The 12,546-nt window shown below is 40.9% G+C and overlaps 1 protein-coding gene across 2 annotated transcripts; it reads left to right on the forward strand.

Moving 5' to 3' along the window:
* The first annotated feature begins 4,832 nt into the window (after positions 1–4,832).
* Positions 4,833–12,330, forward strand: Yipf6 (Yip1 domain family member 6). 2 transcript variants are annotated; one of them, XM_036175099.1, is made up of 8 exons: positions 4,833–4,894; positions 5,291–5,393; positions 7,075–7,203; positions 7,415–7,493; positions 8,060–8,102; positions 9,999–10,124; positions 10,703–10,860; positions 12,099–12,330. In XM_036175099.1, exons 2-8 carry the CDS (start codon positions 5,337–5,339, stop codon positions 12,212–12,214), a joined length of 708 nt encoding a protein of 235 aa, XP_036030992.1. In that variant the 5' UTR covers positions 4,833–4,894; positions 5,291–5,336; the 3' UTR covers positions 12,215–12,330. The 2 variants fall into 2 exon arrangements, with proteins under 2 accessions (XP_036030992.1, XP_036030991.1); XM_036175098.1 differs by lacking the exon at positions 4,833–4,894 and having other exon boundaries at positions 5,023–5,393.
* Positions 12,331–12,546: the final 216 nt, after the last annotated feature.

Genomic DNA, 12,546 nt, shown 5'->3' on the forward strand with positions numbered 1-12,546 from the left:
GAAACCCTGTCTTGAAAAACAAAACAAAACAAAAGAGAATATACAGTTTTCCAACTCAGTAAAATATATTTAACTATAGTTTTAGGGCTTTACTATAATAATACTATATCCTCATTAAATTAATCTATGGCCTTAGAGATGGGACCTAGGACCTAGCACACGCTATACTATCACAGTATTATGTAGCTACACTCCTAACTCCTATATTTGTATTTAAGTGAATATATTTTTATTGTTTTTATAAGAATTTATGTTATTGTTGTTGATTTTTAAAAAATACTTTTACTTCTTTGAGAATTTTATACAATATATTTTTATCATATTCACCCCAAACTCCTCCCAGATCCGCCCCTTTTCCCTACCCACCCAACTTTGTGTAATTTTTCCTTTTTTCACCCATCAAGTCTTACATTTGTAAGTAAAGCTGTTCGAGCAAAAGGGTCTACTCCATGATACACAGCAGCTCCCAATGCCACTAAGATGAATGAAGAGGCGATGGAGAGGTGGGAAAGATGGAGGAGTGAAATGTTATTTTTTATTATTACTCTTGTTGTTTTTAGCTTTCCTTTTGGGAGAACATTACGAAAGGAGAGGTGGATACGGGGGGACTAGGAGATGAGTGGGATTGGGGTGCATGATGTGAAATTCCCAAAGAATCAAGAAAAAAAATGGACATTCTCAATAGAGTAGCTGATACTTGCATTTTTAAATCCATAAAACTATATTCATAAACTTAACATGTATCCTTGCATGTATATGTTGCACACACACATACAAACTCTGCCTGTTTATTGTTTTATATTTCTGCCAGACTTTTATACTACTACTGTAAAGTATTATGCATTTATTAAAATGAGAGACAGATGAACTTTTTAAATGCCATTCTTGTCAGACTTGAGACCATAGTTACATTAGGTTCCTGAAATAAATTTGTAAACATTCCTTTTCTTTGGGAACATTTATAGAGTGTAGGAATTATCTTGTTTTGAAGGCTTGAATGAACATATTGGGAAAACACTTTGGTCCAACACTTTAGGGTTCGAAGTGTCTTAGGGTTTCTTTTGCCACAACAAAACACCATGACCAAAAAAGCAAGTTGGAGAGGAAAGGGTTTATTTGGCTTACACTTCAGCATTGCTGTTCATCACTGAAGAAAGTCAGGTACAGATGTGGAGGCCATGGAGGGGAACTGCTTACTGGCTTGCTCAGCCTTTTTGTTTTGTTTTGTTTTGTTTGTTTCTTTCTTTGTTTTGTTTTTTTGTTTTTTGTTTTTTTGAGACAGGGTTTCTTTGTGTAGCTTTGGTGCCTGTTCTGGATCTCACCCTGTAGACCAGGCTGGCCTCGAACTCACAGAGATCCACCTGCCTCTGCCTCCCGAGTGCTAGAATTAAAGGCGTGAGCCACCACCACCCGGCTCAGCCTGCTTTCTTATAGAACCCAGGACCACCATCCCAGGGATGGTACCACCATCAATCACTAATTAGGAAAGTGCTGTAAGCTGGATTTTATGGAGGCATTTTTCTCTATTTAGACTCCTTCCTCCTTGATGACTCTAGCTTGCATCAAGTTGACATAAAATTAACCAGAACAGGAAGGGAGGGTATATTTTTGGCAGTTTTCAAAAAAATCTTATATATATAAAATTTCAAACTGGCTATAATCTTAGCATTCAGAAGGCTGAGGCAAGAAGATTTTGAGTTTCAGGCCAGCCTGTGCTACACAGGGTCTTTGAGGACAGTCTGAAACTGCATGAAAAAAAGGAGGAGAAAAAAAAAAAGAAAGAACCAAAATCTATTGAAGGTCATATAATGAATAGTTCTACAGGTTAAACACTAGACTAGTCAGTCCTCCAGCAATAGTCTAACCATACCCAGTTCCTTTCCCCAGAGGCAGTTACTGGTTTAGTCAGTATGCTTGAATAGTTCATGGATATTGAAGTATATGGATATGGAAAATATATATAAGTATCTACAGCGTGTAGTTTTTAATCCACATGGTATCCTGTAATACAAATCGTTGTGTATATTGCCTTTTATATATTTAAATTCTCTCTTCTTTTTTAAACTATCTTATTATGTTGCCTAGACTGGCCTCTTGTCTCAGTCTCTTAAGTGTTAGGCTTCCGGAAATACACACCCATGCCTGCCTTTGATTTGTGTTTGAGACATCATCTCTTATAGTTCAGGCTGGCCTCACGGTTCCTATGTAGTCCCTATGGAGTTGAGGATAGTCTTGAACTCCTACCTCCATGTCCTGAGTGTTGAGATTACAAGTGTGCCACCACGTCTGGTTTCTGACTTCATTTATAACTATTATTTTCTAAGAAAATATTTTCTCATATTTTTCAGATTAATTTTATAGTTATCTTGTCTTGAAATATCGAACCAATAAACTTCTCTGTTGTAAGATGAAATATTCTTCTGACTTCCAACACTTGCAAAGTTTCTAAGCAACTTTTGCATGCCCTACAAATCCTACTGCACCACAGGTCACCATATTCCGACAGAAACAAAGACTGGAAGCCCAGTAAAGAATACTGAGTACTGGGAATGCAGTACTTCATAGTAGAGCACGTGTCTAGCATGCTCGAGGCCCTGCCCTACATCTAATCTGCAGCACTGCAGAAGGGTATAGTGACCCACACCTGTTAGCACTCAGGAGATGGAGAAAGAAGAGTCAGCAGTTTGAGACCATCCCCACTTACAAGGAGTTTGAGGCCAGCCTGAATAAGTGATCCTGTCTCAAAACAAATAAAAATAAAAATCACCATAGAATGCCCGGTTAATTTAGCACTTTAGGGAGCTAACATTTTGATGAGAAATAAAAAGTGTCCACTCTTATGCCACCCTCTTCATCCACAGCCTTCCTTTTGTCAACTCAAAGCATCACACCAGACCTGTACCCCCTTAGAAAAAGGAGCACTGATAGTCTGAAATAATCCTTAGGTACCCTGAAACTTATTGGCTCGTTTTATGGCCTTTCTTCCTCTTCACTCAGCATTAATGGCATCTTGAAAGAGTGGTAAAGAAGCTAAGAGGTGAGGTTAGAGAGAAAAACTGGGTACTGGTAGTGAGAGAGAGAGAACTAATTTCGGAGGCTGGTGAGGAAATGAAGTTATCAATGGAAGTGGGAAGGGACTTGAGTGGCTAAGTGTGGGAGACAGGGTAATGGGAGAGCAGGAGGAGGGATTAGGATGGGAGGCCCAGGCTGACTTTGACGTGAATAAAATATTTTGTTGTTACTATTAGTTTTTGACACTGGTCTCTCTATGTGTCCCGGGATGATCTTTTACTCCTGATCTTCCTGCCTCTCTACCTCTTAGTGATATGTTACTGGCTGGCTTGGGCTATCATGCCCTGCATATTATATTTTCCTGTAATTAAAATAGGAGTTTGTATCAACTAGCCTAAAACATTTGTTAAGACAAGGTGCCAGGTAGCCGTGACTGGCCTGAAATTTTCTATATACACTAGACTGACCTCAAAGTTAGTTACAATAATCCTCCTGCCTCTGGGATTACAAGCTAGCATCACAGCCCTGGCAAAGCCTAAATGCTGTTATCACTTCCATAAGTATTTAAGTACTGAAAACTTACTTAGTTTGAAGGAGAATTATGGTACTAACATTTAAGTAAAATAAATAATAACCATCCCCCAGAGCTTATTCTGGGGAGTCTAGTTTTCCATATTCTACATATCTCCTTCTTCATTTATTATTTGGGCTCTTTCCTGAACTACCTACCCAAATATATAAATCAGAGCCTTTCACTCATTTCCTACCCCAATGGGTATTTTCCCACAGGCAGCTGGGTAGAGAGAACACTGACAGCATCAGCTGTCTTCTTTGACCTCCTTTAAGCTGGGGGCAGGAGGTGAACCAGAGCCGGAGTCAGAAACACTGAATTTAGGAGATGAGGTAGGGGGTCAAAGGTGGTTCAGGCAGGGGCTTTTTTTTTTTCCTCTTTTTGGGTTACAGTAGCTAACTCTCTCCCCACCACCCAACCAGGAGCCACTACTGACCAAGGACATTTTTAGTACATGCCCCCAAACAGCTTTGCAACTTCAAAGTTGTAGTGGGATTCGAAAATTAGGTCAGTGAAGCTCTCTCATTCCACAGGGGATAAAGGAGAAATGGTTGCAGGATCGGTGGGAAGACAGTGCAGAGGTTTAAGAACTTGAAGAAGATGGAAGCTGGCTAAGAAGCTCAGGGAGCTAGTAGGTCAGGGGCGGCAGTAAAGGGAGCCCCTGGTCAGGAGGATCAGGTTCTTCCGCTTGAAGGTGAAGGCCTTTTGCTTTTCCCCTAGAAGAGAGCCTGGTTGTTGTGGGTACACGGAGACTGGCACTTTAGAGCCACTCCCTATGAACTGGCCCTGTCAAACGCTGCTAGTCTCAGCTGCTTTCAGCTGGTCCTGGCTGGGTACGTCTTGGTTCAGTTATGTTCCTCTAGGTTAGTTTGGCAGCGGCGCTGGTGGGATGGTCTTATCTTCGGCTGAGTTCAGCTAGGTTTGACTGGGCGCCGCTGGGCTCGGCAGCGCTCGGCTGGACTTGGCTCGGTTGACTGCTTTCGGTTGTGTGCCGCTGTGCTCGGCTATGTTCGGCTGTGCGCTGCTGGGCTCGGCTATGCTCTCGTAGGTTCGGCTGGGAGCGTCTGGGCTCGAGAGTGTTCGGCTGTGACCTGTTGTTCAGCTGTGCGCTGCTGGGCTCGGCTATTCTCGGCAAGTTCGGCTGTGCACCGCGGGACTCGGCTGTGCTCGGCTACGTTTGGCCATTCGTCGCTATACTCGGCTGTGTTCGGCTGTGCTCGGCTGTGTTCGGCTGTGCGCCCTTGGGCTCGGCAGTGAGCTTCTGAGCTCTAGTGTATTCGGCTGTGAACTACGGTGCTCAGAAGCGTTCGGGTAGGTTCGGTTGTGCGTTGCTGTGCTCGGCTGTGCTCGACTAGGTTCGGCTGTTCGCCGCTGTGCTCGGCTGTGCTCGGCTAAATTCGGTTCGGGGCGGGGGCAGGGGGCTAGGGGGTGGGCTCTGGGTTCGTGTTCGGCTGCGTTCGGCTGGACTCCTGGGCACCGCTGGGCGCTTCCGGGAGACAAGCCTGCGCAGGTAGAGGACGTGAAAGCCGGAGCGCCATCTAGCGGGACCGGCCCCCCAAAACGAGCAACAAAGAGCTCGGCTTCGAGCCCAGAGGCTGACAGACCACAGGGGCGGGCCCCCGCTCTGCAGCAGCCAACCTCAGGCGCCTGCTGTGACGCCTTCTCCACGCGACAGCGCGCTGCCCAGCCTTGTTCTCCACGTCTCAGGTTTCGCAAAGGCGCATGGGAACGACCAGGACGAAGGTGTATCAAGATGGCGGAAGCCGAGGAAGCTCCTGGAGAGCACGAGACAGCGACGCCTAGGCCTTTGGTGAGCTAGGGTACTGTGACAGAAGGGACCCAGAGTGAGGCAGAACTCCCCGAATGGAAGTGTCGGGGACGGATTGTAGCTTGAGAGAGCTAGAGCTCCCTGGCCCTGCAGGCCTTTGCTGCTGCAGTCTTACAGCAGCACCTGTTCTTGCAGTTAATTGCCTTTCCCCTCCTTCCGCGATCCTTCTACGCCTTTTCGTGAAATCTCTCATGCCCTTCCACACTAGGGATTCCTTGTCCTAGACATTTTGTTCAGTGCTGAGCATTGAGTGCTTTCTGAAATATCGTTCGTATCACTGTCATTTTTATCAAGACTTGTCACCAGACATTGTGAAGTACTCCAGAAGTAATGAGAAACTGCTTCCCACAGGACGTTGTCATTTTATTGCTTGTAACTTGAATCTTTACTTGTCATGTGACCCTAGTAGGCTAATTATTATTTCCAGGTCATTGTCATCCTCTTCGGGACACTTAGAGTCAAAGCCACAGCGCATACTATTTAAGAACACAGGCCTTACAGTTAAACTTACATTTATGGGCTAGAGTCCATTCACACTGAAGCTTGTGTGAGTTTAAGCAATTCATTTCAATAGAGGGTGTTTATCTCTTGAACTAAAATCAAAGTATCTACCTTTAAGAGTTTTCAGGAAGATAAAATGGCATAACTTATATGAAGTGCCTAATACAATCAAGGCCATGAAGGGAAGAGTTTAAGGAAGTCTGTGTTATGCCCTGATGTTCTTCCTCCCAGCGTATTTGCTTATATAGTGTTTGCTCAATAAATGATTCCATTTTTTTAGGATGGGCTTGGCTGAGGTGTAGCCTGCAGTTCCTTTTTTTTTTTTTGAGCTGAGGATTGAACCTAGGGCCTTGCGCTTGCTAGGCAAGCAGTCTACCACTGAGCTAAATCGCCAACCCCATTTTTTCTCTTTGAATTGGCAGCTTAACAGTAGAGAATTGAAGTGAGAAGCAAGTGAACTCTGTTCTGGTTCCCACTCTGCTCCTTAGCTCGATTTGTTCATCTCTTCATTCATCAAGTATTTATTGAGCATCTGCTGTGTTCCAGACAGTATTTCGGCATCAGGAATGAAACTGTCCCAGTGTACTGGGTCTGGGTGTGTGGCTAAGTGGTAGAGTGCTTGTTTTGCATGTGCAAGGCCCTATGGGTCCAATCCCCAGTGCTGAAGGGACAAAGTATTTGGGTCATTTTATGGATCAGGTGTGAGCTTGAGTAAAAGCACTCTAAACCCCAGTTTACTCATTTGGAAAATGATGAAACTCATCACAGAATAGTGACAAGTACATAAACTAATGTAAACATTATTTTTACTGTGACATAGTTACAGCCTATTATGTATATATGTACGTTCATACGTAACGACAGGGTCTTAACTGTGTTGACCCGGCTGGCCTGGAACTCATGCTGTAAAAAAATAAATATTTGAGGGCAAATGTCTAGTATGTACTTTCAGTATTTTTCCATTATATTTCATCACCTTTAATTAAAAGGAATGTTTGAGGATTAACTGTATTACTTAATGTCTGTTGAGCTAACATTTACTTTTAACTACTATGCAAAACCCAAATGAACTATACAGTCCCAACTCTAGAAAATGGTGATGTGTTTGAGATATTTTGCAGTCTGTTATAAGCTTAATTTTCTTCCTCCCATCTTTTCTCAGTTCGCGGGCCTTTCTGATATATCAATTTCACAAGACATCCCAATAGAAGGAGAGATTACTATTCCTGTGAGAGCCCGTGCACGAGAACTTGACAACTCCACATTAAATGAATCTGTTCGCCATACCATCGTAAGTTAGACTAGTTGAGAAACTCCTTCAGTATTATGGGAGTAAATACCACTAATAATTTTGTTTGGCTCTTTGGTTTTTAAGGTAATTGATCTATTGAAATTTAAGGTTCTCTCTTTGAGAGTGAGTTGTTTCAGTCTTTTTAGCAAATGGAAGGAACTTCTTGGTAACTTTAATCATTACAGTACATCAAGTTATTTTTGTCTTTCAGATGCGTGATCTAAAAGCTGTGGGGAAGAAATTTATGCATGTTTTATATCCAAGGAAAAGTAACGCTTTGTTAAGAGATTGTGAGTATATGAGGTTTTTGAGGATTTGCTTCATATCATTGGTACCTTATCATTACTGCTTTATAAAGCAAAGGCAAATGTAATAAAGCTGATGTTGTTTTACAGCAAGAAACAGTTATATAAATGAAATTTCTGGAAGAAATTTGGAATGGAATTTCAGAAATTGAAAGACTTGACTCATTAAGTTCATCAGTAAATACGAACCTCAAAAATGCTCACAGCTGAGCATGGTAATGTAATTTGGCAGTAGTTGGGAATTTGAGGGGATTCTCACTTAAGTCCTTTGATGAGCTTCAGATTCCCTCTGGGCCCTGAAGTCACAGGCAGAATCTTTGCTTAGGCTATTTTGTACATTTAGGGGACAGATTGTCCATAGCTCTTAATGTGCTGGAGTAGGGTAATTTATGACTCATTAAGGGAACAAACCTTAAAGGGGACAGAAAGGTTGGGAAAGCTTAGGTAAAACTTACTGCTTAGATTCTAAGAGTGAGAGGTAAGTATTAGGATAAAGATAGGAAATATGGTATATTTGTTTCTTAGAAGGCCTGTCTTTTCTTTCCTTGTAGGGGATTTGTGGGGCCCATTAATACTCTGTGTGACACTTGCCTTGTAAGTATTTACATTTCCTTCCTCATTTGAACTAGACTTTCTTGATGGAGTTCTAGGATTAAGGAAAAATTTTACTAGGCCTTTAGGATTTCTTAAAAAAGACAGGGTTGTACTATGTAACTCCCACTATCTCAGAACTTTCTGTGTAGCTCAGGCTTGTCTCAAATTTGTGCCTCCCCTGCCTCTTGAGTGCTGTTACGACAAGTATGCACCACCACACTATAATTTTTAGAATTTAAATTTATCATGTATTCATTTAGATCATAATGCAGTATTACTTTCTTGTACTTCTAGTAATCATATGAAGGGAACCAGTTCAGTGCCTTGAAAGGATATGTGTTAAAAGCTCTTGAAAAACTATGTATGTATTTTCTTTAGTTTCAAAAGATTAACCTTAGAGCTTATGTAGTTTCACTTCACTTATTTGCAGAGAAAACTGTAGTCTTAAGATGAAATTGAGTGACATGTCTAGTGAGAGAACCAGGATCAGTGTCTGAGTCACCTGCTTCCCAGATTAGTTAATATTCTTTTCACCCTACCATGCTCAAGTGATAGGGGTTCCAGACAACAAAGAGTGCCAGCACACTCTTTGCACCTGATGGTCAGGATTTGGAATGGAAGACACATAACCATGCAATACAAAATCCTCCACATATTGGCAGTCAGCATAACCAGACAAGGCTTAATATTGGGGTTGGGGATTTAGCTCAGTGGTAGAGCACTTGCCTAGCAAGCACAAGGCCCTGGGTTCCGGGGAGAAAAAATAAATAAAAAATAAAAGACAAGTTATGAACTTGTTTTATTTTAATTATTCTTCAGGGAAAACATACCAAGTATTTTAAGTCCAGGATTCAAAACATTTTACATCTATTAAATTCTTAGACACAGACTATTTAAGTGATAGTTCAATATTTACTCAGTTCCAGAGCAAAGTCCTTTAGTAATGATATTTATATTCTGATTTTTAAAAATCAGCAACTAAATAAATTTAAAAACTGTTTCTATTATTGAGTGTGGGGGCTAAAACCTTAAGGTAAGAATTACAAATTCATAGCTGAGCATGGTGCCTATAATCCTGGTGCTCAGGAAGCAGAGGCAGGAAGATAACAAAGTCCACCCTAGGTCACACAAGCAGACCTTGTTTAAAAAACAAGCAAGCAAATGAACACTGAGATTTGCCAACAAAAGTAGAAAGTAGAAAAGTAATCCAAACACACAAAGTACTGATCTGGTGACTGGGAGGCCCTTATTGCTCTGATGCTATGTTGGAATCTCAGCGACCCAGTATGAAAAAAAATCTCACTTGGCACATAAACCCATAAATACAGATTCCTTTTTGTTTTGTTTTGGGAATGTAACCCAGGGCCTTGTGCATGCTAGGTAGATACTTTCTCTATCACTGAGCTAATCTTTACAAGAAAGGTACATTCTTTTCTTTTAACTCAAGAGCCTTCTGCCTCAATCTCCTTAGTTGGGATTGTGATGTACTTCACCCATCTTCAGAAATACATAGTCTGAGGTGAAGCATCCCAACTTAAAAATACTGACAAATTAAATTTAAAGCTATTTTACATGTTATGTGAACAACAGCAACAAAATATCTCATGTTTATGAGCAATGTTTGGCTCTTAAGTTCAATAACTTATGCTTGGACAGAGAGGCTTTTAGTAAGCCAGTTAAACATTCCAGAAAGTTCAAAGCACGGCACTCTTTATAGTCCTTATGCATTTGGATTTTAAGTAAAACCTTGCCAGATTCTATTGGTGTTTTCCTTACAAAGTACACATTACAGATGTTCAGATGTACAGATGTTACAGATTGCTATAGCAATCTGGTAAGGATGCATGTTTTTGTTGCTTTGTATAAAAGGTTACGTAGTATTCATGTTGTTTTTAGGATGCTACAGAAGAGTTCTGTGGATGGGGAAAAAGATGGAGGACCGCAGTTTGCTGAAGTTTTCGTTGTTGTCTGGTTTGGAGCAGTCACTATTACCCTCAATTCAAAACTTCTTGGTGGAAACATGTGAGTGTCATTATGTGCACCATTTTCCTCTTTACTAGCTAGCACATCATAGATTTTAGGGGAACAGTGCTATTTGGATTTTTTAAAAAAATTTGACTTACGTAGCAAATAAAAAGTTCCCTTAATACCATTAGAATAGAGCAACAATTCAATTGAAATAAATTTTGGAGTTCAGTAGTAAGCTTCAGATTTTCTCTCTAAACCTTGAAGTTAGACTTGACTTTAAGAAGATGCATACATTTTAGGGGAACCTATGGTAAAACACATTCTCAAATTGGTCTTTAACTAGATTAATAATCACAATAGAGAATCAATGGGAGATCTCTAAGAATTAGAGTAGATGATCTGATATTAGAAAATTGACTGTTAAGGGGCCTAAGAGGAGAACAGGAAGAGTATAGAGAAAGTGAAAGTATATGATACAGGGGACTAGTCTCATGAAATTAGCATCAACATAAAGGTATAGACAGGATAGCAGGAAGGAGGCAATAGTCCACTGAATCTATGAGCCATCTGTACAGTAAGATGTGTCCTGTACCACTCAATGATACTTATCTGGGGATGTGTGTTGTTTGTAGTTCTTTCTTTCAGAGCCTATGCGTGCTGGGATACTGCATACTTCCTTTGACTGTTGCAATGCTGGTTTGCCGTCTGGTGCTTTTGGCAGGACAGGGACCAATAAACTTCATGATTCGGCTTTTTGTGGTGGTGGTGATGTTCGCCTGGTCTGTGGCTGGTGAGTATGTACTTATAGCTATAGTACCAGAGTAGATAAAAAGGGTTAAAGATGAAGAGCCAATTATGAACAATGAAGTTCAGCTGTCAAATCAATGTATCAGCCATAGAACCTGCTATTCTAAGTAAGTATTGAAGGTGTCCATGTTATGTGAACTGGATATCTGAACTTAGAAGATGTAGAAAGTCACTGGGCATGGTGGTGTGCACTTATAATCCCAGCTACTTTGAAGTTTGAGGCAAGAAGATTGCAAGTTCAAGGCCAGACTAGACAGTTAGCAATACCCTGTCTCAGAATAAAACTTTTAAAATGAGACTGGGAATATAGCAGTAGTTATGGTAGAGTGCTTACTTAGCATTTATGGGCCCTGGTTCAAGCCTCTGTACCACAGAACAGAGCAAAAAGCTGTACATAACCACATTTTTTTGAGACAGGATCTCTTTATGTCACTCAGGCTGGCCTTGAACTCATAATCCTCCTGCCTGTGCCTCCCAAATTGTTGGGGTTACAGACCTGTACTCTGCCTAACCTATAGGGGTTATTCTTGATAAGTAAGATGAGTAGGCTTTTCTTGGATGGACAGAATAGCACTTTAAAGACAGCTGATAATTTGTAGGCCTATAGTCCCAGCACTTGAGAGGTAGCAGCAAGAGGATTATGAGTTCAAAGTCAACTTCAGCTACATAATATTTTCAAGGCAAACCTGGGTTATATAAGACCTTGTTTGAAAAAAAAATGACAAAAGCAACAGTAACAAAACAGCACCCTCCCCCCAAATTAATTCACAAAAATGAAGGAAGTAATATGAGACCATTTAGTATAGGAGCAAATAGCCATACACATATTTAAACCTGCCATAAGCATAGTTCAGTAACTTTCCACAAAAGGCCAAGAAATCTGCTTAAGAAGGATTTCTATCCAGAATAATCAAAAACTTTTGAAGCTTTAGTATTTGAAAGATGCTGCCCTAGGCTATTGGAAGATGATAGATGTATGAACTCTCTTTGTGTGTGTTTTTGTTTAGGGCCTTGTTCATACTAAGCAAGTGCTCTGCCACTCAGCCATATATACCTACCCTTTAACTGAACTTGAAGTATTATTTTCTCAGGAGCCACAAATAAAACTGAACTTTTAGTGGACTTCTGTGTTCCAGATTATGTCAGTTACATTGGAATTGGACAAATATTAGTAGTTCTGGTACCATGATTATATGAAATACTCCTTTTTGTTTTCTTTAGCATCAACAGCTTTTCTTGCTGACAGCCAGCCTCCAAACCGCAAAGCTCTCGCTGTGTATCCGGTCTTTTTATTCTACTTCGTGATCAGTTGGATGATACTCACGTTCACTCCATAGTAAATCTGGACAGAGACAGTGCAAACCAGTGAACTGAAGGCTCACCTGAACAGTTTACCAACAACAGCCTCCCCACTCTCTTGTTCAATTCTGAGACATTAAAAGGGAGCCACATAGCACTGTTGTCATTTCTATAAGGAACTGATATTTGCAAGGCTGTCCTTTTCCTCTTAATGTTATTTCTTTCAAATATATGTGCATACCACGCATGGTAAAATGCCTCCCTAAGGCATGATGAAGTTACTGTGGTCCATTAGGGTGACAGCCAGAGACTCGAGGAGCAAGTGGATCCAATCTACAAATTAAAAAGAATTGGTGACCATCTTCAGCTT

The sequence above is a fragment of the Onychomys torridus genome, chromosome X, assembly GCF_903995425.1.
Source record: "Onychomys torridus chromosome X, mOncTor1.1, whole genome shotgun sequence".
NCBI classification, from domain to species: Eukaryota; Metazoa; Chordata; class Mammalia; order Rodentia; family Cricetidae; genus Onychomys; species Onychomys torridus.

Coding starts and splice junctions, on each gene's coding strand:
- Yipf6 (XM_036175099.1), top strand. CDS start 5,337: ATGGCGGAAGCCGAGGAAGCTCCTGGAGAGCACGAGACAGCGACGCCT. Junction 5,394..7,074: donor CAGCGACGCCTAGGCCTTTG/GTGAGCTAGGGT, acceptor ATCTTTTCTCAG/TTCGCGGGCCTTTCTGATAT. Junction 8,103..9,998: donor CTCTGTGTGACACTTGCCTT/GTAAGTATTTAC, acceptor TGTTGTTTTTAG/GATGCTACAGAAGAGTTCTG.